Source organism: Microtus oregoni, unplaced genomic scaffold (genome assembly GCF_018167655.1).
Source record: "Microtus oregoni isolate MIOR12 unplaced genomic scaffold, Mior012 000072F_ref0000427, whole genome shotgun sequence".
Lineage (NCBI taxonomy): Eukaryota > Metazoa > Chordata > Mammalia > Rodentia > Cricetidae > Microtus > Microtus oregoni.
In genome coordinates this window covers 6,075,964-6,102,077 of record NW_024543979.1, presented here as the reverse complement: position 1 = coordinate 6,102,077, position 26,114 = coordinate 6,075,964, and the positions used below count along the sequence as shown (strand labels likewise).

At 41.8% G+C, this 26,114-nt stretch overlaps 1 protein-coding gene across 1 annotated transcript; it reads left to right on the top strand.

The window, feature by feature from the left end:
• Nucleotides 1–1,601: 1,601 nt before the first annotated feature.
• LOC121440952 (guanylate-binding protein 6-like) lies at nt 1,602–23,342 on the top strand. The gene is made up of 11 exons (XM_041642028.1): nt 1,602–1,790; nt 8,956–9,179; nt 10,616–10,743; nt 13,466–13,575; nt 13,778–13,974; nt 17,275–17,520; nt 17,657–17,937; nt 18,565–18,771; nt 20,153–20,255; nt 20,578–20,771; nt 21,574–23,342. The coding sequence occupies exons 1-11, from the start codon at nt 1,780–1,782 to the stop codon at nt 21,781–21,783; spliced, it is 1,911 nt and encodes a 636-aa protein (XP_041497962.1). The 5' UTR covers nt 1,602–1,779; the 3' UTR covers nt 21,784–23,342.
• Nucleotides 23,343–26,114: the final 2,772 nt, after the last annotated feature.

Genomic DNA, 26,114 nt, shown 5'->3' with positions numbered 1-26,114 from the left:
CTTAAATAGCCACAAACATAGAGCCCTGTATTTGAATTACTGGGTAACCTGCAAAATAATGATTCCTGGGATAGTGATAACTCTCTACATATTATAGCATCACATAAACAGACACCAAAGGTTGAAAGGAAGGTGAGTCTGCTCCAAAAATACAATGTTGTAGGCGGCAGTTACCCCCGTTTATTTTCCCGTGATACACGGACTCGCTAGCTGTGTATCTGCAAGGTAGCTTAGAGGGCTGTTTCACCTTTTGTAGGAAGAGTTTTCACAGGTGAGGAGAGGACTCATGAAGAAGCAGAGGGACAGGGATGCTCTCCCTACATTGTGATGTCCCGGGGCTTCCCCAGCTCCACCTGCCTCCTCCTCCTGTGCACTCAGCACATTCTTTACTCCACAAACCCACACTCAATAGCTTTCTCCTCTGACAACTAGCAACATTTCTGTCTAAATGGGCAGAGTCTGTGTCCTGGGGAAGCTGGAGAATTAAGACAAAGGGCAACAGTGAACATTTCCATACACTGCAGTTAAGGGTATTTATTTTAGCTTTACTTCGTCTCTTCTCTTCTCTTTTCTCTCTCACTCTCTCTCTCTTTCGCTCTCTCTCTCTGCCTCTCTCTTTTTCTCTGTCTTTCTTTCTTTCTTTTTTTCAAAATGTGCTTATTATTGTGTGTGCACAGGCCAGGACACCCATGTGAAGGTGAGAGGCATTCTTGTGGAGTCAGTTCTGTTGTTAGCTTTTTCAATTTTTGCTCCCTCTTAAGCTACAGCTAACCAGGCCAGCATCTCTCGTCTCTGTAGCTACCAGCAGAGGTTGGGGCACAACTGCAGGCTAAGGAAATCCGTTCCCTCAGGCACGGACTCTTTCAAAGTTATAAAAGGAACTTATCTAAATCTCTGTCTCTCTAAAGAACTCAAGATTCAAAGGTTGAGGTGAAATCCTGCTTCCCAAGGAAGCTGAAGAGCTAGCAGCTCACCTAGCTCACCTCCTGGCATCCCCCAAGAAGTTCTCTGCTTCTCCTTGGCCCTCCTTATAAACCCTTCCCCACCTGGCTCCTCCCTGCAACTTCTGGCCAGTTAGCTGCTGATGCAACCTCCTGACTACAGGTGAATTTTATTTAATCAAACACATCTTTGCATCATTCAACAGATGTTCCAGAGCATAAACAAAAGTAACACACCTTAAAATAGTATTCTACAACACACTTCGCTCCCCCACCTTTGTGTGGGTTCCAGAGATGGAGCTGGGTCACCAGGATGGTGCAGTTGGAGCCTTTAGAGCACCCCCGCCCCCCCAGCTCTCTGATTGATCCTACTCATTATTTTCTAGTTGCTTCTTTTAAAGACGGATTTTAGATGAATGGTTTCTGTTTAAGAACACACATTAAAAGCATCAGAGCTCTTCACCAAGGAAGCTGGGGGAATTTCCACTGGGAGAAACACGGTTGTAACAGTCTCTGATTATGTAACTTCCTTCAGTTTCTGTTTCTTCTGTGGGGAGGACACTGGAGAGAGATTTCAGGAAAGAGAGGTAAATGCTCTTCACAGTGGGAGGTCCCTCAGCCAGCAGAGTAACTGTGATTGGCTTTCCTGCTGTCCTCCAGCATATTGGCTCAGATAACAGGGCTCTGATGCCTTTACTTTCAGTTTCCTTTCTGCTGCAGCCTGTGATGCTCTCAGCAGTGTGTGTGTGGTGGACTCCCAGAGAGAGCAGCAGAGGAGCAGAGGCAGGGAAGCAGAGGCGAGTCTGAAGCAGCTGAGACCTGCTCTTGCACCTGTGGGATGGGGACCAAGTATGTTATTTACTTTTTCTTCCTTTTAGAAGCAGCTTAGTCTGGAACCTGGATTTGATTATTTTTGAATCTCAAATGATATTGTAACTGTAATGCCTACTTAATAGTTGTTTTTGTTGTGTATAATTTTACTATGTTAAAATTAAAACCCCCATTTTGATTAGACAATTAGAATAATCCTTTTGTACACTGTAAATATGTTAATAAAAGCTGATTGTATTTGACTTTCATTTCCACGTGGTGACTGGGGGATGGTCAGGAGAGGCGCATTCTGTGTTGTTTGGTCTGCAGGGCTGTGGCTGGCTTAGGTGTGTGAAGTTTCTTTCCTTTGATAAGTGACAGATGCACAGTGGTGTCCTGACACTCCAGGCTCCCCTGCTCTGGCAGCTTCCACTGAGGCCCTTGGCAAGTGCTGTGGGAGCAGCCTTGGGAGGGAGCCTTAGCTGTACCACAGCCCCACAATCCTTGGCCAGACTCTTAAGCAACTCAAGTCAGAAGAGTATCTTTTCTGTGTAGAAACCATTGAGAAACTTCAGCACAAGAACTTGGGAAATATCTGTTTAGAAATGAATTTAATTTCTGTCTGACTGACTTTTATTAAGCAGCAGTAGACCATCAAAATCCTCTTCGATTTGGGTGTATATGAGATATATAAATCATATGGGGATATATGCATTTTGTCATGCTGTTGAACTTATTCTCAGATATGGGAGCAAGTTGAAGAGAACCTGTGACGTCACCTGCATCTAAATTCTCAGGATTCTGTACATTCTCCTTCCTCAGCATAATATCCTCAGGCTCATCTGTATTGTAGTGTGCAATAGAATTTTTTGTTATTATTTTATTTTTTGAAACTATCTTTTCTCATTTTACATACCAGTAAAAATTCCCTCTCCCTCCCTTCCTCCAGCTACCCCACCTTTCACCCACCCCACCCTCATTCACTGCTCAGAGAGGGCAAGGCTTCCCATGTGGAGTCAACAAAGTCTTGTATATTACTTTGAGGCAGGACCAAGGCTATCCCCATAGATCTAGGCTAAGCAAGGTATCCCTCTGCAGAGAATGAACTCCTGGATGCCAGTTCAAGCACTAGGGGTAAATCCTGGTCCAACTGCCTCTGTCCCACATAATGCCCCAGTCATACAACTGTCACCCCCATTGAGAGGGCCTAGTTTGGACCTATGCAGATTCCTCTGCTGTCAATCTGGAGTCACTGAGCTCCCACTAGGGCAGGTCCTCTCTTTGACTAGATTCTAGGAGCCTGGCCCAGTGCTAGCTGTAGATCTCTGCATCTGTTTCCATCAGTTTCTGGATGAATGTTCTATGATGACAAAGTAGTTATCAATCTGACTATAGGCAAAGGCCACTTCAGGTACCTTCTCTGCTATTGCTTAAGGTCTTAGCTGGGATCATTCTTGTGGATTCCTGGGAATTTCCCTAGTGCCAGGTTCCTTGCTAGCCCCATAATAGTTTCTTTGATCAAGATATCTCTTTTCTTGATCTCCCTCTTTGTCCTTCCTCCATCTCAGCCTTCTTATTCCTCATATTCTCCTCTCTCCTATCTCTTCACCCCTCCCCCTCTGCTTTTGTTCTTCCTCCCCCTCCATACTCCCTATTTTCCCAGGCTTTCTTGTTTTCTTCCCCTTCCCTGGGGATCCATGCATGCTTTTCTTATTGTTCTCCTTGTTACCTAGCTTTTCTGGGGTCATAGATTATAGGCTGGTTATTTTTTGCTTAATGTCTAATATCCACTTATGGGTGAGTCCATGTTTGTATTTCTTGGTCTAGGTTATCTTACTCAGGATGTTTTTTTTTCTAGTTTCATCAGTTTGCATGGGAATTTCAAGACGTCATTGCTATTTTGCCACTAATTAGTACTCCATCGTAGAAATGTACCACATTTTCCTTATCCATTCTTCAGGGGAGGGGCATCTAGTTTGCTTCCAGGCTCTGTCTATTGCAAATAGTGCTGCTATGAACATAGTTGAGGAACTGTCCTTGTGGTTTGAGTGTGTATCCTTGGGTATATGTCCAAGAGTGTATTTCTGGGTCTTGAGGTAGATTGAGTCTCAATTTTCTGAGAAACTGACGCATTGATTTCCAAAGTGGCTGTACACCAGCAATGGACGAGTGTTCCCTTTGTTCCATATCCTCTCCAGCATAAGCTGTCATCAGTGTTTTTGATCTTAGCCATTCTGAGAGGTGTAAGATGGTATCTCAGAGTTTTTTTGATTTTGATTTCTCTGATGACTAAGGGTGCTAAGTATTTTCTTAAGTGTCTTTTGTCCATTTGATATTCCTCTGTTAAGGTTCTCTGTTTAGATCTGTACTCCATTTTTCAAATTGGAGCATTTGGTTTTTTGGTGTCTAGTTTATTGAGTTCTTTGAATATTTTCGAGATCAGAACTCTGTCAGATGTGGGGTTGGTAAAGATCTTTTTTCATTCTGTAGTCTGCCAGTTTGTCTTAATGACTGTGTACTTTGATTTACAAAGGCTTTCCAGTTTTAGGTGGTCCCATTTATTAGTTGTTTCTCCCAGTGACTGTTCTCCTGGTGATATATTTAGGAAGTGGTCTCCTGTGCCAATGTGTTCAGGGCAACTTCTCACTTTTTTTTTTCTATGAGGTTCTGTGTGGCTGGCTTTATGTTGAGGTCTTTGATCTATTTGGACTTGAGTTTTGTGCATGGTGATAGATATGGGTCCATTTTCATTCTTCTCCATGTTGATATCCACTTATGCCACCCCCATTCATTGAAGATGCTTTTTTTTCCTATTGTATAATTTTAGCTTCTTTGTCAAAAATCAGGTGTTCATTGCTGTGTGGATTAATATTGGGGCCTTTGATTCAATTCCATTGGTGTACCTATCTGTTTTTGTGACAATACCAAACTGTTTTCATTACTGTAGCTCTATAATAGAGCTTGATGTCAGGAATGGTGATGCAGGAACCCCGAAGTTCCATCTCACCTTTAGGCAAGTTCAGCAGTCATTTCTGTGGGTCCTGCATGTCCAGTTCATACAACATATTATCAAGCAGTCCAGTCAAGAGCAGTTTCTTGCCCAAATGGCTAACCAACTCCATAAGGAGCCACCATGATGCCCATCATCCTCTTGAAGTAGATTGGTGCTTCCAGGAGCAGATGTATCTTATTGTCATGAAAAGTCCTAAGTTATTAAAACATTTTAATTGCCACATTCTTTTCATCTTTGAAAGGTTTGAAGAATACCTAGCTACCTAAAGTATATCTTTGTACATTCAGAAAACTTAACTAACATGATAACACACTTGACTATTATAGATAATTGTTTATTAACCTAGATTTATTAATTGCACATTACATTTTTTTAAAAAATAAATACATTTTAATAAAAAAACAACAAAATCTTAAAATTCTATTATTTTTAAGACTATACTATAGAGTTAAGATATATGATGTGGGGGCTGAAGAGATGGCTCAGAGGTTAGCAGCACACACTGCCCTTGTGGAGGACGCAAGTTCAGTTCCCAGCACCCACACTGGGCATCCCTGTCAGTCCACAGCTCTTTGTCTTGTGTGGCGTTCAGGTGCATTCTCTGCTTGTGAAGGACGACTCACAGTGCCTGTAGAGTTTGCCGCTCAGTTCTGGTTGGCTGATGTTGTTCTATTAAGAAACAAATTCTGAGAATTTCATTGTAGGCTTGACCAGGATGGAGCCCCAAAACGGCCGTGCTGTTCATGGTCTTCCTTCTAGTGGTTTGATTGTTTGGGATTTGGCTCTTTAATTTGGATCCTCCTGGATGGAACCATGGGCTGGATTCCCCACACATTTTACACATTACATTTTAAATGAGCTCTACAAACACAATACCATAATGAAGAGCAGAAATACACATATAACAAAATATACCTTAAATTTGTGTCAATAAACTAAGATCCATAACAATGCAAAGTATTCATCTCTATAACATTTTCCACTTTTAATTTAAACAAACATTTATAAACAATCATTTAGGGAATTTGGGCATTGTTCTCCAGACTACTTCCTGCTGACTGGGGATGCTGTTAATCAGGTCTTTTATGGGGTATCCTGTGTGGGTAGGTGCATCTCAGCCAGTAGTTCTGAAGCTGTCATGGAGTTGGACCATCTGGGCCATTGCTCCAGAAAGTCTTGTTTGATAGACTATATTAGCCAGTAAGGAATCCATAGCTTTTGATCCTCTGTGGAAACAAAAGCAGAAGCTCTTTTCCAAAGCATATACTATACCCAAATTTTGAAATCAAGGTATTTTCAAAATACTTATCTTGGATTAATTCAGTAGCATTTATAAACAAATATCTTTTAGCAGCTGTTGCACCTTCCTCAGCATTCAAACAATTCAAAGAGAACATAATAACATACAATATCCAGACTCTTTCTGTGTTTTCCATCTTCATGTGGCTTTATTTTAAACTCTATTTTTTTAAATTTTATTTTTAATTTTTGTCTTTTAGAGACAGGGTTTCTCTGTACATCTTTGTTCTGGAACTCCCTCTGTAGGCCAAGCTGTCCTTGAACTCACAGAGATCCACCTGCCTCTGCCTCCCAAGTGCTAGGATTAAAGGTGTGTGCCACCACCGCCCAACTATACTCTGTTTTTTTTTTTTTATTTTAAGGACTTTATCCTTTTTTTCTTTTCCAAGCCTACATATACTTTTAAATATACTCTAAATAGTTTAGAGGCTTTTTTTTTGTCTGAAACTGTCTTTACTATATCTCTCTTTTTCTGACCACACAAGTCTTTAATTTGCTAAGCAATATGGCTAGGATTAAAGCTGTGGCTTTGACAGTGCCCATTCTTTAGCTTTTTTTTTTTTTGAGAGTCTAGCCTCTTGCTAGCTGGAGCCATGTTTATTGCCATAACTCTATGGCATTTCAAGGCCTGTGCTGACACGAAGAAGCATGCTGTAGGCTATTTATAAACACCGTTTAAGTGTTTTGTGACAGAACTTCTTAAATGGGATGCAAAGTTTTTGCAGCTAAAGCTGTCAGGAAGCCTCTCTTAAATGAGCAATATTTGGATCACAAGTATAGGCTGAAACTTCCCTCTCCCCGTAATTCTCGTTGTCATGCCTCAACTTCCTTCTTGGTTGCCCTGCCTACAGTTCCTGCCTAGCTACTGGCCAATCAGTGTTTTATTAAAAGCAGTATAAGTGACAGGATAAAAGACCATTGCCTCACAGCATTCCCCCCCTTTTTTTCTTTTTTAAGAAACCAAGAACTCTGAACCTAATCTCCTTTGTTTAGCTTTTCTCCTAACTGTTATCCATAACAACCTGTAACCAACATTCTAAACAAAGAAAAATATCTGTAGTCCATTTTGGGAATGTGGGTGTAGTTTTTCAGGCTACTTCCTGTTGATTTGGGGCACTGATAATCTCATGGGGACCTAAGGAAAATTTAGAATTATGATCAAGACAGCTGGATCTACCCCATTTATTAGCTTTCTGAGAGTCTGGCCTCATGGTGGAGGTATTGGCTGGAGCCATGTTTATTGCCACAAGTCTATGGCATTTTAAGGTCCCTGCAACCACCAAAAAGTATGCAGTCAGCTTTTCATCAACACCATTTAAGTGTTTTGTGGCAGGACCTCTTAAAAGAGCTGGAAGGTTTTGCAGCTAAAGCTGAGTCAGGAAGCCTCTCTTAAATGAGAGCACTTGCCTCTAGCAAGTAGAGTGCACCCGAGACAGTGCTGCTATCAAGAAGTCATGCTTAACACTGTTATTTTGGGTCTAGAATTACTCCTGAGCTCTCTCTCGGGTTTTATGTGGATGCAGTTGTCTACATGTTGGGTACCATTCTGTTGACTGAGGTTTCTGTCTTGCCCGGTTCCCGCAGTCGTTAAGTCCTAAAGAAATCACACAGAGGCCTACATTAGTTATAAACTGATTGGCCCATTAGCTCAGCCTTCTTATTAACTCTTATAACCCATAATTCTTGTCTGTGTTAGCCATGTGGCTTGGTACCTATTTCGGGAGGCAGTCACATCTTGCATCCACTGCATCTGGGTCACAACTGTGGACTGAAACTTCCTTCTTCCGATAATTCTCATAGCCATGCCTCAACTTCCTGCCTAGTCGCCCTGCCTATACTGCCTGCCTGGCTACTGGCCAATAAGCATTTTATTTTATTTATTTATTTATTTATTTATTTATTTATTATGTATACAATGTTCTGTCTGTGTGTATGCCTGCAGGCCAGAAGAGGGCACTAGACCTCATTACAGATGGTTGTGAGCCACAATGTGCTTGCTGGGAACTGAACTCAGGACCTTTGGAAGAGCAGGCAATGCTCTTAACCACTGAGCCATCTCTCCAGCCCCCAATAAGCATTTTATTAAAAATAATACAAATGACAGGATAAAAAACCATTGTCTCACAGCACTTGGACTGCCTTTTATACCCTCTATAAGTTCTTAATTTTAAAATGTGGATTTTTTTTCTATTTATTCACTCATATTGAAATTTTAGTTCATGTTCTAGAAATAATTCCTCCTCGAAATCCAAATTAGGTAAAATAGACACCAGGTTAGCCCCAGGTTAGTTGGTTACAATTAAGGTCTTCTTTACTTTCTGTAGACAGACTCTGTATCAGATGGGGTGCGGGGTTAGGCAGTGAAAAGTCAAGTAAATGTACATGTAATTCACATTATTTATTCATTGGAATATTTCAGTGTTTGTGTAATTCATGTGCGTTTTAAAAACTCCGATATATTTTCCAGTCACTTTAAAGTCATTCACAGGGGGAACAAGGGCTTAGAACCAAGTGCTCTGCCATTTTGCTGGGTGTTTAAGGTTTTGCAAATTCACTTATCCCATTGGCAATGTGCAGTAATCTGTAACATATAGGTTCATATAGATTTTGGGAGGTCACATATAAAGATTCATTACAAGGCTTAGCATATTGGAAGACCTTAATGAAGGCAAAAGTTGTTTGGTATTTACTATTGAAGCAAACCCTTACATATGATGGCAGCCCATATCTTACCAAAAGCTTCTTTCGAACTTTGAAGAATGATGAAGAAAGTGGAGAACCTCCTCTGTATCTCTTCACTGCCAATAGGAAATGTGCAAATGTCATCAGTCCTGAGCCACTTAGGACTTGAGTAACACTGAAGCAGACAATGGCTTTGTATTCTTTTTGCAGATTCTTCTTGCAGATTCTTCTAGGTTGGCAAGTTGCCATGATCGGATCCCAAATGATGGCTCCCATTTGTCTGGTGGAAAACCAGAAGGACTGGCTGTCTGTGAACCCAAAAGCCATCGAGATTCTGAACAAGATTTCCCAGCCAGTGGTAGTTGTGGCTGTTGTTGGATTGTACCGTACAGGGAAGTCCTACCTGATGAACCGTCTGTTAGGACAGAATCACGGTGAGTGGCATGCTGGGTGCTAGCCAAAGGTTTGACTGTCTTTGTCCCTTTATCTTAATTCTGATTCCCAACTGTAACAAAGAAAAGCCAAAGTCCTTTCAACAAATCTACCCTCTCATGCTAATTTGCATGATTAATTACTGCTCCCCAATAATCGGTTCCTGCATTCCTTTTTTTCTCCTTCCACTTCATTTAAGAAAATCTCTCCCAGGAGAGCTCAAGACAGGGCCTTTTCTGATGCCCAAAGCAATGGGATTCTGTGTATCAGTCTCTTGTCTCATACAGCAGGTTTTCCTTTCTCAGTAAAGTATTTCCATCATGATAGAAATGTCTTTGAATACTTAAGTCTTTAAAATCATGGGTAGGATAGGTGGTCTAGGCTGCTCTTGCAGAAGACAGGATTTGGTTCCCAGTTCCCATGTGGTGACTCAAAATTCTCTAACTCCAGCTCTAGAGGATTTGATGCCCATATTTGGCCTTTATTGGCTTGAGGCATGCACATGGTGCACTTATATATGTGTAGGCACAATTCCAATATTCATAAAATAAAATAAGCAAATTTCAAGATTATTTACAAATAAAAAATTATTAAAAAACTTTAAAAAGGGCTTTATATATTTTTATAGCTGCACTTTTGTTTTTCTTCTTTAATAACTTTGAATACAAAATTATTATAATAATTTTCTTTTTCTAGTTTTTTCTCTTCTTGTGTGTCTCTGAGTTGGAACTCATACCATTTCCCACAATTTGGAGGAAGTACCTTTTTCTTTTTTGTGACAGTCTTACTGTTTGATCTGGTTCTAGCTATGTAGTCCCAATTGCTCTCAAGCTAATGGCAATTCTCCTGCCTCTGTCTCCTGCCTTCAGGAATGACAGGCGTGTACAACCATGGCTGGTTCATCACACTCACTGCAGCCACCAGAGTGCTCCATGTTTTCAGATTTGTGATGCCTCTCTGTTTTTATTTGGTGCTTTTGTGTGGCATAATTCTTATGTTAAATGTCTTTTTAACAGCTCATCTTGAGGAAAGATGAAGCACCGTTTTGAGTGTTGGGATTCACAGCACTGCCAATTGTGTGTGCATTGTCCTCTTCTTTTCTTTTTCATGGCTGTGTTTAAAACACCAGAGAGAATAACCTAATGGGGATCAATTTGTCTGGACACTCTTTGGAGTCATTGATCCTGAGACCATAGTGAGATTACAGTGGCAGCTGCATGGATGACAGATGGCCGAGACTGAGGAAGAAACTTGTGACCCAGTCATAACTTCCAATATTACTTCTGTGGCTGCTGTATCCTCCATGCAGACTCCAATTCATAAATCCTTCAGAATCCCTCAAAATGGTGCTGGCTGCTAGACATTGATGTTTGAGCACACGGGGCTATCTGTGCAGGATGTTCACACACTGAACCTAAGTCCTCACTTCTTCCCTCAGGCTTCCCTCTGGGCTCCACTGTGCAGTCTGAAACCAAGGGCATCTGGATGTGGTGTGTGCCACATCCCACCAAGCCAAAGCACACCCTAGTTCTTCTGGATACTGAGGGCCTGGGTGATGTGGAAAAGGTAGGATGAGGCTCAAGCTGTCCGTTATGATCCCTTGTTATCTAACTAATTGATCAATTTATAAATAGGTCTATTAGTTCTACAGAGTGAACTATAGCAGGTGAGGTAAAACACTCATCTCTTTGCTGTGGGATAATGCTCTCATATCCTGTAAAGATTTGTCAGTCCTATTGGCTTAATTAAGTGCTGACTGGCCAGTATCCAGACAGGAATTATAGACAGGGTAACCAGACTACCAGAATTCTGAGAAGAGTAAAGGCTCAGTCTGTAGTCACCACCCAGATAGAGAGGAAGCCAGATAAGAATGCTGCACTGAGCAAGGCACCAAGCTACCTGGCTAAACATAGGTAAGAATTATGGATTAATTTAAATTGTAAGAGCTAGTTAATAATAAGCCTGAGCTAATAGGAAAAACAGTTTATAATTAATATAAGTCTCTCTTTGTTACTTTGGAACTGAAGGGCTTTGGGACCCTGCAGGACAGAAGCATCTGCCTACTTCTATTTAGATTTCACTCTTAGATAAGGTCAGATCTCTCTCTCTTTCTTTCTTTCTTTCTTTCTTCCTTTCTTTTTTGAGACAGGGTTTCTCTGTGTGGCTTTGGAGCTCCTAGTTTCATTGAGGATCCTACCTCTGTGTACTGTGGTAGAGTCTAGTATCTAGAAAGAATCAGGATGGTGAGAGGAAAAGACATCACGGGGCAGCCTCTGACCTTTGAACTTCAAGGAGAGCTGGGGCTGGAACTTTTGAACTAGCCTTTGTTGGGTCAATGGTGAAAGTCTTTATCTCTTGTGCCTACGCATCTCTCAGTCTTCCATGGAGGCCTTTGTCATATGGAGGCTTGGCATATGAGAGCTGCTACCCATCAGCACTGCCATAGCTAGATGAACAAGGTCTTCCATTTTGAAAGGTGACTCAGGTAGCCAGCACTACTTCTGCTATAAGTGTTAGGTGGAAGCATGCTTCCAGGAGAAGGTGGATGACATCATACTAGGAGCAGGTAAGTGAATGGATGCTTTGAGGGACAGTGACATCATACTAGAAACAGGCAGATGAATGCGTTGATGAGAGGGTTGATGACATCGTACTAGGAACAGTTAGGTGGAAGGATACACTGATGAGAAGGTGGATAACAGCCCATTCTAGTGAATGAAGAAGAATGACTTCTGTCTTGTCTTCTGAGATACCAAGGATACATCTTGAGGATGGAGTTAAGGAGTTAGGTTTATACATTTGGGAGATATTTTTTTTTATTGTGTGTTGTGTGTGTGTCTGCCTATGGTATGTGTGTGTGAGTACAGGCATCCTTGGTGTTCAGAGGTTTTGGATTCCTGGAGCTGGAGTTACAGAAGTTAGAAACGATCTGATGTGGATGTCGGGAACTAGACTGTGGTCCTCTGGAGCAGCAGCCAGTGTTCGTTCCTCTGAGCCATCTATCCAGCCCCTTGGGTTCACATTTTCTTTTTATTGTGAAATTTACTAACTGTCAACATGGCATTCTGGAGAGAGCTGACTCTGCAGGTTCAGTGAAGGCCTGTTTGTCCCACAATAACTAGTTAGACGAACTTGACTTTCTTAAATGAGTGATTAAAAAAAAAATCTTGCTGTTGTATGTGAGATGTTATGTGGTGTATGTGGGTGCATGAATATGCGTGGTGTGTGTGTGTGTGCGCGCGCGCGCGCGTGTTTAGGCACATGCCACAGTGCCTTCCACCTTCATGTGGGTTACAGAAATTGAAATAGCTGTTGGGATTGCTCAGTAAGAACCTTTCCATCCTGCGTCCTCTTGCTTGCTGATTCATCCTTTTATTCCTTCCCTTAGTTTTAGACATGAGAGCAGAGTCTAAATTCCCAGGTTTTCCATTTCACTCCAGAAAGGCATTAGTAACACTGTATTTTTAAAATTTGTCTGATGTCATTTAGCATACTGATCTAAGGTTTATACACACTGTCTCCAAAGACAGGCTTTCTCTCTTTTTTTTTAAATGCTGCGTTCATATTGCTGCATCCATGTTTTCTTTACCATCCAGTCACTCAGACACATTTATAGTCAGTCACTCAACATTTTGATTCTTCTGAATAATGACACATGAAACATGGATGAGTCTGGCTCTTGGAATCTCTCTTACTCTCCAGTATTTGCATCATCTGATCGACTTCCCTACTTCTCTCACAGTTTCAGGAGATACAGCCCATCAAGTGAACAGCAGAAACAAAAGACTGTTGGTCACATGTCATCTACAATTGTGAAGCAGAGGAAAGGAAGGCCTGAGTTCAGTTCTGTTCCTCCTTTTCCTTCAGCTTGAGATCTAGCTGATGGAGCTGTACCATTCGTGTTTAGGACAGGTCTTCATGCAACCCAATCTAGATAACTCCTCATAGAAATGGCCAGAGATTTGTTTCCATGGTGATTTAAAATTCCATCAATTGACAATGAAGATTAACCATTACTTGTGGATAAAAATAAGATCTCAGGATCATACAGGACTTCTGCTTTTATTACTTAAGAAATACTCTATGTTGAGGTCTTTGATCCATTTGAACTTGAGTTTTGTTCCAGTAAGTTTCTCAGGCTGATCTTGGATTCTCTCTAGCCAGAACACACTCTCTTGTTCCACATGCTTTGCCCTCCAGAGTTTCTAGCAAAACACGGCCACAAAGGCATCCCAGATGGACTTCTGAGGAGTTCTTTCTCAGTCCTCTGCCCTCATATGTCTTCCAGGTTGACCCTACGAATGACTCGTGGATCTTTGCCCTGGCTGTGCTTCTGAGCAGCACCTTTGTCTACAACAGCTTGGGCACCATCAACCACCAGGCCCTGGAGCAGCTGCAGTATCCTTGCAGGACCTGAGGCGCCGTGTTTCATGGAGTGTTCTGGAATGCATGTAGAGGCACTGACCTGCCCTATCACTGTGTGGCTTTTGGTGGGGCAGAGGAGAACCAGGGCAGCAAAGAGTGCTTATTGTGATTTATTTTTAATAAGAGAATCATGAGAACGTGCATGTGAATTCACTTTTTCTTAACCCAGTGCCAGTTACGTCACAGAACTCACTGAGCTGATCAGGACAAAGTCTTCCTCAAGTCCTGATGGAATCAAGAATTCCACAGAGTTTGTGAGTTTCTTCCCAGACTTCATCTGGACTGTTCGGGATTTTACCCTGGAGCTGAAGTTAGATGGAAAGAGCATCACAGAGGACGAGTACCTGGAGAATGCACTGAAGCTGATCCCAGGTAGAGGGAGGGTTGAGGTGGGGGCCTGGAAAGGGCTGGGATCTGCTGAGTTGCTCCCATCGTTTGTGGGGTCCTTCTGTATTGGCAGAGGGATGGAGGTCTGCAGAAACTCCGATAAGCCATTGATTGATAATGCCTGGGAAATGGAGTTTAATTTCTTTTGAGAAAAGTAGACCCTAGGGCATAGGAAAGTTATTCCAAGTCAGGGCTTTAAGGTCTAGAGTCTAAACCATCTAAACTCCAAATCCAGAGATTGTATTGCTAGATTTTGTGTCTGCCTGCCTATAAGAAATACTTGGCTACACAATTTCTTCCATGAATTTATCATACATAGCCCATCTCAAAATAAATTTTTACAGAGTTATACATTGTTCTTCTCATGGAGAAACATAGGTTTTAAATGATGGGTGGGAACACATGCAAAACATCTGTGTTCCAAGTAAACTGACAGATGTGTCTCTTCAGTCTGTGCCTTCTCAGAATGTGTCATTATTTATCACAGCCTTCTATTTTTGTTCATGCCACTTTTTCAGGATCAGTAATATTAGTGGTCTGTAAACTATTTACATGGACGTTATTAGCCCGAGTAGAGCGTCTGAAGCCTGAGAGGAATGCCAGTTCTGATTGGCTCACTGCTTTTATTTTTCTGTCTTTGTTTACTCAAAATATTAAAAACACAGTAGGTGGGAAAGCAGCCTGTGAAACCAGTACTCACAGTCCTGAAATTACATAGGAAATAAAGTATCCAGGCCTGGACACCCCATGGCTCAGTTCTCATCCCAAAGTTTTATTTGCCCCAGAGAGACATAAGAGACAAATACAGGAGATGGTGGATGAGGGAGAAGGGGAAGGGATCAAAGGAGATGGGAAGGTGATCCTTGTTCCAGAGGACAAAGGACCTGCCTCTGGACAAAGTGGAGACAGACATGGCCCACAGCCAAATGGCAGTTTATAAAGGTAAAAGGGGAAATCCCATGTTAGGATGAGGTGTTTAATTTTAATTGGGCATGTTAACTAGGTGAGCCAAAGGGGGTTTTTGATTGTTGCACTTCAGAACATCCATAGCTGGACCTTGGCAGTTGGTTTCAGCAGGAGGAAGTGGCCAAATGAGAGAATAGACTTTGGTGGCTAATTTTAGGAATATATTCTAATGGTCTTTAACAAGGAAGAGGGAATGGGGGAAAGAAAAGGCCTGCCAGACCCATGCTCACTACACTGGCCAGAATCCCTTCACTATAATCTGCTATTATTTATTTTTAATCAAGGTATCACAATGTAGCCCTTAGTGGGCCTGTTGTTTGCTATGTAGCTGAGTTTAGGCTGGCCTGAAATTGAGTGTCTCCAGCCTCTTTCTTCCAAATACCAGGATTAAACATGTGCTTTCCTTTCCTTTTTTCTTTCCCCCTTTCTTCTTTTGTTATTATTTCTTTTTTCTCTTTCTTCCTTTTTTGTTTACAATTTTGTTTTTTTATTTGTTTGTTTGATTTTCTTTCTTTCTTTCTTTCTTTCTTTCTTTTTTGAAAAAAGATCTCACAATATAGATTATTTTGCTAGCCTAGAATGTTGTATACAGGTCATGGTAGCCTCAAACTCATTGAGATCCTCTTATATAACTTTTGATGGAAAGGATAAGAGCTCTGTATTCAATTTTCAGAAAACATTTATTGCTCTGCTTGAGTGTTGTACCTGGATGTTGTAGAACACAGGCGGTTCCTCCAGTGCAGCAGATGCCACTGCTGTCATCTCACATGGTTAATTGTCATGGAATGAACAGCTAAAATGGATTCAATAAAAATCCCTAGTGCATGGGGTGGGGAGATAACTTTGTGCTTAAAGCCCTTGTCACCCAAGTGCGAGGACTGAAGGTGTGATCTCCAGAACTTCCATAAATGCTGGCTGGGTGTGAACATCTACCTTGAGTCCAGTGCCCAGGCTGAGGACACAGGCTGGTGGTGGAGCATGCTGGCTAGCCAGACAGACTGCACCGGAGAGTCCAGTTTGACCTGAGAGACCCTGCCTCATCGAATAAGGAAAGACTGGCTGTAGAGGACTTCACATGCAGACACATGCATGTGTGCTCACACACACACACCCAGACACAGGCAAACATGCATACACACACCCCACCCATCCACATGATAGAATGGGAGAAAGTCCTCAATACAGCAGTTTCATAAAATAATGTGTTAATGTAGCACATCTGATATCTAGATGTATGTATAGACTTATGTATCCTATACTTGTTCATAGTCCTGCCTTCCCTCCCCAACTGGGAAGGATACTTTTATTTTTCTATAGTGTATATTTGGTGTTTACAAAAATGATTTTTCTTGCTCATTGTGTTGGAATTCTTGTTTTTTTATTTTTCCATTCAAAAAATTTACACTTCCTCCCTTCCTCCCATTTCCCTCCTGCTCCCCCACTCTCCCTCCTCCCTTCCCCTCCCTCCTTAAGAGAGGGCAGGGAATCCTGCCCTGTGGGAAGTTTAGCATCAAAGTAGTTTTCAGTAACCATAGCTTCGTGCTTAGAATTGCTAATGTTGCTAATTTTTATACTCTATTATCCTTTATTTGTGGCTTTTCTTTTGGGTCACAACAGCTCCTTTGCTACAAAGGAGTAATTGGGCCAGAAATCACATTAAAACTTTTGCTGTTCAGTCAACAGGGCACACAACTACAGTGTGGTGTGGGAGGTCCTTCTGTCTATGTGTTGCTTTTATTGGTTAATGAATAAAGAACTGCTTTGAGCCTATGGCAGGGAAGAACAGAATTAGGTGGGGAAAGTTAGGCTGTATGCTGGGAGGAAGAAGGGCAGAGTCAGAGAGATGCCTTGGAGCCACAACCGGAGATAGATGTGCTAAAACTTTGCTGGTACTCCATGATGTTGTGGTGATACACAGCTTACTAGAAAAGGGTTTAATTAAGATGTAAGAGTTAGCCAATAAGAAGCTAGAGCTAATGGGCCAAGTAGTGTTTTGATTAATACCATATCCGTGTCATTATTTAGGATCTAAGCTAGCTGGGCAGCCAGGAAGAACAAGAGGCCCTTCCTCCAACAACAGTATGCTTGATGCCATGTTCATGCCTGTAGATTTCAACCATATGCTCTTCCCAGTGGAGTCAAATGTCTCTTGAACTATTTCACCAGATGTCTACCAAGTACAAACTTGGTATACTTTTGACCTGTAAAGAAGTGTTGCATGTTTATGGTAGAGACCTGTGAGTACAGAGACAAGGGCCTCCATCATTTGCCCTCTGCTCTAAGTCTATTCCCATTGCTTTGTGTTTCCCTTAACACTAGGCAATAGTACCAGAATCCAAGCATCCAATCTGCCCAGGGAGTGCATCAGACGTTTCTTCCCTAAACGGAAGTGTTTTGTCTTTGATCGGCCAACAAATGACAAAGAACTGTTATGCAAAATTGAGACTATCTCAGAAGACCAACTGGATCCTAAGTTCCAGGAACAAATGAGGGCTTTTGTTTCTTACATCTTCACCGAGGCAAAGATCAAGACACTCAGAGAGGGAATTAAGGTCACCGGGAATCGTGAGTGATTTTTATCGTGTTTATGTTTGCAAGTGTACATGTGTAGTTGTGGGAGATTAGAAATGAAGTCTTAAAATCTTGGATCCCATTCACTTTTAACTTCACCTTTATCCCCTAAAACTCCTGGTTTGTGAAGGACTGGGGACTCTGGTGACGACCTACGTGGATGCCATCAACAGTGGAGCTGTGCCTTGTCTGGATGATGCGGTGACAACTCTGGCCCAGCGTGAGAACTCAGCAGCTGTGCAGAAGGCAGCTGAGCACTACAGTGAACAGATGGGCCAGCGACTGAGGCTCCCCACAGACACGCTCCAGGAGCTGCTGGATGTGCACACAGCCTGTGAGAAGGAAGCCATTGCTGTCTTCATGGAGCACTCCTTCAAGGATGAAAACCAGCAATTCCAGAAGAAGCTGTTGGTAAGTGTCATTAACTGTCATACCTGTGTCCATTCAAGGCTGTAGTGTTGCTGTGCCTTCATTGACCCCGGTTATGTGACTCATTCTAAGATGGGCACTCTGCGTGTTCATTGTGAACACAGTTGTGAAAGACTCATGTCCCCTTGCCAGACTTCAGGTGCTTTTTATCCAGAAATCTCTAATGATTAGAATAATGAGTATATAGTTTCCTAAGTCCTGGAGGCAGTTACCTATAAGTCATCCCTGAACTTGCTTTATTCTTCTGTTCCTATGAAACAGTTTCTCACAAGAGTCCCACTGCAGGCCACTGCTCTTCTATTGCTCCTTGTTATATCATTGAAGATGGAATTACAGGATGTGACTCCCACATGGATCCAGAGATTGTAGGTGAAGAGCCATCTTTTTCCAGAAGGTTTTAAGGGCTAAGAACTTCAAGAACATTTACTGTAGCCTTGTACAGATTTCTTAGAATCTTAATTCAGGCATTAACATTTCACATTCTCTTGTGGTCTTATTACACTACAATACTTTCTTGTAGGTAATAGGCTGACTCTTCTACAAACTTTCTTGGAAATTTGTCTCTTCTATTCCTTCAACGTGTCAGAACTCTGTCCATTTCTCTTGTAGGAGTTAATAGATGAGAAGAAAAGCAAGTTCATATCGAAGAATGAAGAAGCATCAGATCAATACTGCCAGGAAGAACTCAATCGGCTTTCAAAGGCTTTTATAGAAAATATTTCAACATTTTTTGTTCCTGGAGGACACAGGCTCTACATGCAAATGAGGAAGAAGATTGAGCATGACTATTGGCAGGTGCCCCGAAAAGGGAAGAAGGTGAGAAGTAGGGAGCATGGGGAAGGGGTGAGGAGTAGGGAGCATGGGGAAAGGGTGAGGAGTAGGGAACATGGGGAAGGGGTGAGGAGTAGGAAGCATGGGGAAGGGGTGAGGAGTAGGGAGCATGGGGAAGGGGTGAGGAATAGGGAACATGGGGAAGGGGTGAGGAGTAGGAAGCATGGGAAAGGGGTGAGGAGTTGGAAGCATAGGGGAGGGGTGAGGAGCAGGGAGCATAGGGCTCAGAACACAGGAAACATGTCATAAAACATGAGCACACAGCACTGCATAAGAAAAGATGAGGATAGCATGGCATCTTTAGCTTCATGTTAGTGTTGGCAACCAAAACCAGGCCTTTGTGATGTAAAGGAATTAATTGCTTTACCTTCAAGCCCCATCACCAGAACCATGCTTGGCTCAGAATGACTGCTATTTACTACTAATTCTTGGAAATACTCACATAAAAATTCTGAGTCTGTCAGAATGAGCTACCTATGGAGTGCCAATAAATCTAAGAACACAGCTAACATATTACTCAGTTGTTGCCAATGACACCATAGTGGGTTCTTTTTAGTCCTTTCTTTAGTTATCTAAAATGCTTTGGGTGATGCCCCCCCCACTACTGAGAGAGTTTACATATCTGTACCATGATGCCCTGGCAGATAGAGGGACTTGACCCTAAATACATCCAGCAAAAGCAGTATTGTATGGAGGCTGCTTGTTTTGTTCCCTGCTGCTCAGCCCCAAAATAATCACACAGAAACTATATTAATTGCAATACTGTTTGGCCAAGAGTTTAAGCTTATTTCTGGTTAACTCTCATATCTTAATTTAACCTATCTCCATAATCTGTCTATTGTCATGAGGCTGTGGCTTACTGGGTAAAGTTCAGGCATCTGTCTTTGGGGGTGCTACATGGCTTCTCTCCACTCTGCCTTCTTTTTCCCTGCATTCAGTATAGTTTTCCCCACCTAGTTCTAATCTGTCCTATCAACAGGCCAGGGCAGTTTCTTTATTCATTAACCAATCAAAAGCAGCACATATACAGAAAGACTTCCTACCTCAAAGCAGAAGAAAGTGAAGCCCACACAGTTATGCAGCATTTTACATGGTGATACAATATTTGAAAGCATCATAGGTTGCATTGAGCACATCTGCATGTGATGTGAACCGGCTGGATCTGGGAGCAGGAGGTAGCAGCTGGCCCTAGTGAGATAACTGGGGAAGCCATGGACCCAGAAGTATCTATTGCCAGTGAAGAGCATGGACAGACTGCAGGCTTCACCGTAGCATTTTAACAGTGAGGCACAGTGGAGACCATGTTAACTCACATAGATTCTCTCCCAGGATCCATCAAGGTCTTTGCTCCTTCTTGGTCCTGCAGGCAAGTGAAGTCTTCCAGAGATTTCTGAAGTCACAGGCCACCATCGAGAGTTCCATTCTGCAGGCAGATACAGCCCTCACTGCTGGGGAGAAGGCCATTGCAGGTACAGGAGCATGTCTCTTGGCTTTCAGGAGGGGTCAGGTTCCCACAAGGCTTTCTGATAGAAGTCGTAGTTAGCCTATCCCCTTGTTAGCAGCTTTTTACCCTTCTGTGGATGCTCACTCCTAGAGCAACAGGAAGTCAGTCTGTGTTTCATCCAGGTGGGCAGGGTCTCCTCCATCCCCTCCAGAAACACTCTGTCCATTGTGTGGACCAGTGTGGAGTCTGTAGTTTCCTTTCAGGTCTGAATTGCTCTCTGGGTTCTGGAATGTAGACATTTTACCTGACCCATCACTTTCTTCCCTCCCTGAATGTTACTGGCACAGAGGAGCGGGCCCAGAAGGAGGCAGCAGAGAAGGAGCAAGACCTGCTTAGACAGAAGCAGAAGGAGCAGCAGCAACTGATGGAGGCTCAAGAAAGAAGTCACAAGGAAAACCTCGAACAACTGAGAATGAAGCTGGTGCAGGAGAGAGAGCAGCTCATCAGAGACCAGGAAAAGATGCTGGAGAAGCAGCTGCAGGTAGGACTCCTCATCACTGTGGTGATCCTCATACCCTAAGTGGCAGGGAAAGTTTGTAGTTAGGTTCTGAGAGGAACACCTAAAAGTATTGTTGCTAAGGAGGTCTTCCTTCAGGTTTTCAGTTGCTCCTTTAGTTTTTTTTTCTGTACTAGTTTGATTTACCAATTCAGGATATTTAAAAATGACCTCATGGGAACTCACTAAACAAATTCCCAACCAGGCAATTTACTAAGGCTTGCAATGAGTCTTGTTATCAAGGCCCAGAGTATCAGGCTCCTGACACGCCCTCCTCAAGTCTGGGCATGATCTATGCTGGCAGAAAATTGAAAGACATGTCCAGACAGAAAAGCGCAGGGAATTGGCAGCTTCTGCAGGTCCTGTAGCTGTCTCCAGGGTAGACAGCCTGCGTAAAGCAGCACAAGGCAGTGGAGTGATTTTCTCATTGCCTATCTGCAAGCAAAACAGCAACTGATAGGTTGCTACTGTCTTCATGATATGGTTGCCACACTGTGTCCATAGATCGAGCTCTGCACAATTCAACCAGTGGCATTTCAGTGGGCATGAGTGTAGAAATATCTTCACGCCTCTGCCAGCATTGCAGCCAAAACATGATGGATCAACATCAGTGAAGTTTCAACTATCTTCCCTCAAAATGTGTAGGTCTGACTCAGATTATCTTCTTCATGGTAAAGGAAATCATTTAGGGGTACAGTAAGGACCACTTGCTATAGACTTGAAATTATAATTGGTGCTATGTTTGCGTTTAACAGTATTTACTTCTTTTTCATCTTCACTGTTTTAGGATCAAAAGGCTTTGCTTGAAGAAGGATTTAAGAAGAAATCTGAGGAAATGAGTGGAGAAATAGAGCGATTGAATTCTAACCTCAAAGATATGAAGGAAAACAGTGGTTCCATTTTAGAGAATATTCTAAAAGAATTTGCTAAAGCAATCTGTGGTCCTTTTTTCTTGATCATGGACATTATAAATGGCCTTACCTCATCATTTAAATAGGATTTATTTAAATATTTTTTTAAAAGTCTTCTTTGGATGAAATGATGATCCTTGAATATATACTTTGTCTTTCTTTGAAGCTTCATGTTTTCATTTTCATTCGGCCAACTAAACAGAAGAGTGTTGATTAGAGACATCTGTGCCTCACCTGCAGTGCATAGAACATATGTGCACACGTTTGCACAATGTTTGCTTTTAGGGGACAAATTTTGAAAGCATTCGTATGAAAGTGATGTGATTAGTCATTGTACACTGTGACAGTTACTGTTGGCCAACTTGACTGGGTATAGAATCACCTAGGACACAAGCTCTTCTGCACTCTGAGGACCATCTTATCTAGGTTAGCTTGGGGGGCATCATCTCAGGTAACTATGGTAGGAAACCTACCCCATGGGTGGGTAGCACCATCCCTCTGGACTTGGGACCTAGTTACAAAGTAAAAGAAAGCTGGACACTAACGTCTATCACTTGTGACATACTGACGGGATGCCATGTGATCAACCAGCCCCCAGTTCTTTCTGCATGCCTTCTCTACCATGCTAAATATATCATTTGCAGCCATGAGCCCGAACAAACCTTTTTTTTTTCTTAAGTTGCTTTTGTTGGGGTATTTTGTCATTGATAGCTGGTGTAGGAGGTTCTTCTGTCTATGTGTTGCTCTCGTTGGTATAATAAAGAAACTGCCTTGGCCTTTTGATAGGGTAGAACTTAGATAGGTAGAATAGACCGAACTAAATTCTGGGAAGAAAGGCAGTGTGGCAGACACCATGAAGCTCCTGCCTGAGACCGATGCTGGCTAGAATCTTTCCCAGAAAGCCATGACCTCATGATGATACACAGATTGGTGGAAATGGGTTAGATTAGGATGTGAAAGTTAGCCAAGAAGAGGCTAGATATAATGGGCCAGGCAGTAATTTAATTAATAAAATTTTCTGTGTGGTTATTTCAGAGGTTAAGCCAGGACGCAGCCCACTCTTTCTACAACAGATAGTGTTGTAATGGTGATAAATTTGGAAACTACTTAAACATCATTGAATAAGATTGGTAACAAATTTTAATGTCTTGATCCTGAGTTACTATATAGCCAAGAAACAAATGTCAGTCAAGCTTCCTGTATACTAACGTAAATTCAGCTTGAAGATTTCTTATAAAATAAAGTGGAAACTCCATGTTATAGTGTGATTGGTATTACAGATGCTCCTATCCCATGCAAATGCACAGGAGCACAGATCAGCTGCCTCCGGAAGATTAATGGGATACCCGATCCTTTGGTTTCATCTCTGGAGAACAAATTGGAATCAAAAGTTGAAGGGACACATGTATTTCTTTATGTACTAGTCTTTTAGGTTTTATTAAGGATGCTGGGAAAATAGTATGTTTGCATTTTAAATGGGTGATAAAGGAAAATGCACTATCATTTGATGGCATCTCTGTTTCTAGAAACAGCAGAAGCTTTCAGAAGATAGCTAACATGAGGACTTGATTGCCAGGAAGCAAAATGTTGGCACATTAATGATGTTTTTCCTTTGAGGCTTTTAATAAAAATAATTTATATAACACATCTTATCTAACCCAATATATCAAAATATTATTTCTACATGCAGTCAATATAATTTATGCATGCCATCTTTTAACATTATATTTATTTAGTTGCAAAGTAAGAGGGAAACTGCATTCAAAGAGAAATGATAGTACAGAGTGTAAGAGAATCCATGGGTAAGTGCGAGGTGGACAGCTCAGACACGTCTCAGTGGTCAAGAATGCACTGACCGCTCTTCCAGAGAAGCTCAGTTCACAGCATCCATATGGGGCAGCTTGCAAATCTCTGTGACTCCAGCTTCAGGGGATCTGACTTCCTTTGCAGGCCCCCAAGGGCACCAGTACTGCCATCACATATCCCTGTTGATTGAGAGCTCTCTGCTTAGTTCCACAGCCTATTTTTTATTGTGTCATTTCATTCTTGATGTTTTCAAGTTTATTTTTTTGTATTTTGTTATTATTTCCCTTGTCAAGGGTGTAGCTGGTGAGGGTTTTCTCCCACACATGTATCCAGAGGACTCTGTCTCCTATTACAGAGATACTTGCCCATCTGTGTTCATTGCTGCTCTAGTCATAATAGAGTAAATAACCCAGATGTCCAGTGTTAGATGGCACTGGTGATGAACATAATGGAAATGTGGCACTATAATAAATCCATGCAGGAGGATACAGATCACCACACTAATATAGACAATAAAGCTTATAAAGTCCTTTAGTTTTGGCCATGACTAACAGCATGCTCATGCCTCAAGCACCCTGGTGCAGAAGGTCAGAGGTACAGCATTTTCAGGGCAAAGCATACACTTTCACCGATACTGGACAAGAGGCAAAGTTACCTTGCATGATTTGTTTTGATAGAGCATAGTTATTTCAGACACAGCAATACAATCACTTTTGACTTATACTTCTTTGGTTGTTTTAGTTTATGTTTTTATATCACTAATTATTTAGCTTAACACATTTGGGTCACAGTGGTCATGGGAATCCCAAATGTGTTTCTAAGGCAGACATCACTGTTGTGGGGAAGGGGGCTGAGAAGTGTCTGAGCTGACAAAATGGACATAGGACAAGATGGCTTTGCCTTAGTCACTTCAGTACATGTATGGTGTGGGAGGTCCTTCTGTCTATGTGTTGCTTTTATTGGTTAATGAATAAAGAACTGCTTTGAGCCTATGGCAGGGAAGAACAGAACTAGGTGGGGAAAGCTAGGCTGTATGCTGGGAGGAAGAAGGGCAGAGTCAGAGAAAAGCCATGGAGCTGCCCCAGACAGTTGCTGGAAACTTTACCCAGTAAGCCACAGCCATGTGGTGATATATAGATTAATAGAAATGGGTTAAATTAAGATATAAGAATTAGGCAATAAGAAGCTAGAGCTGACGGGCCAAGCAGTGATTTAATTAATACTGTTTCTGTGTAATTATTTTGGGCCTAAGTTAGCCGGGCAGCTGGGAACCAACATGCAGCTCTCTCCTTCCAATACAGGTACGTGATAGAATTTTATTCAGTTGTAAAGAAAATGAAATTTGTAGAAAAATAAATGGAACTGGAGAATACCATGCCAAGTGAGGTAATATAGGCCTGGGAAGACAAATGTTCTCTCTCAAATGGTGGTTCTATCTTGAAATTTTTACATTTGTGTGTTTAGATCAGAGCCAGGCAGAGTGAAAAACACCATTGCTGGGGAGGGGCAGTAAATGCGTGTTATATGAAAATACAGAGGGAACGCTGGTAGAGAAAGGGTTACTTGGGGGTAAGGGAGGAGGAAGGAGGTGAGGGGTGGAGGGAAGTTCATCTGAAACTAGATCTGTGTGAAAAAGTCATGTGGAAATTTACAATTTTGTAAGCCAATTAAACAAAAAGACTTAAAAAATGAGGGGATAACGCTGTTCCCAGAGTTATGGGTTCTTAAAAAAATCGTGGCACAGGTGTGGGACATCTCCTTGTGAGTTGTTGGTCCAGGATTCTCCAGGTGCCCCATAAGTGTAAGGCAGGTGTCACAGAAACACTTAGGTTTAGAGTAAAGCCAGAAAAGGGTTGGTGGTGAAGAGAATCAACTAGAAAATTGATTACAGAAGCTTCTCAATTTCAGGAGGTACCATTTATTAATTATTGCTCTCAGTGTCTGTGCTACTTGGGTTATATTTAGGAAGTGGTTTCCTGTGCCAATGTGTTCAAGTGTATTTCCCATTTCCTCTTCTATGAGGTTCAGTGTGGTTGATCCATTTGGACTTGATTTTTGTGCATGACAATAGATATGGATCTATTTTCATTCTTCTACATGTTGATATTCAGTTCTGCCAGCACCATTTGTTGAATATGCTTTTTTTATTTTATATTTTTAGCTTCTTTATAAAAAATCAGGTGTTTGTATCCAGGTCTTCAATTCAATACCACTGGTCCTCCTGTCTGTTTTTATGCCAATACCAGGCTACTTTCATTACTGTAGGTCTATTGTAGAGTTTGAAGTCCGGCATAGTGATGCTGTCAGAAGTTCCTTTATTGTACAGGATTGTTTTGGCTAACCTGGGTTTTTTGCTTTTCCATATGAAGTTAAGTTCCTTTGAGGTCTGTGAAGAACTTTGCTGGGATTTTGATCTACATTGAATCTGTAGGTATATTTTGGTAAGATTGCCATTTACTATGTTAATTCTACCTACCCAAGAGTATGGGAGATCTTTCCATTTACTGGTGCCTTTATCAATTTCTTTCTTCAAAGATGTTCAATCATACCACAAAGACATGTGCTCAATTATGTTCATAGCACCATTTTTTGTAATAGCCAGAACCTGGAA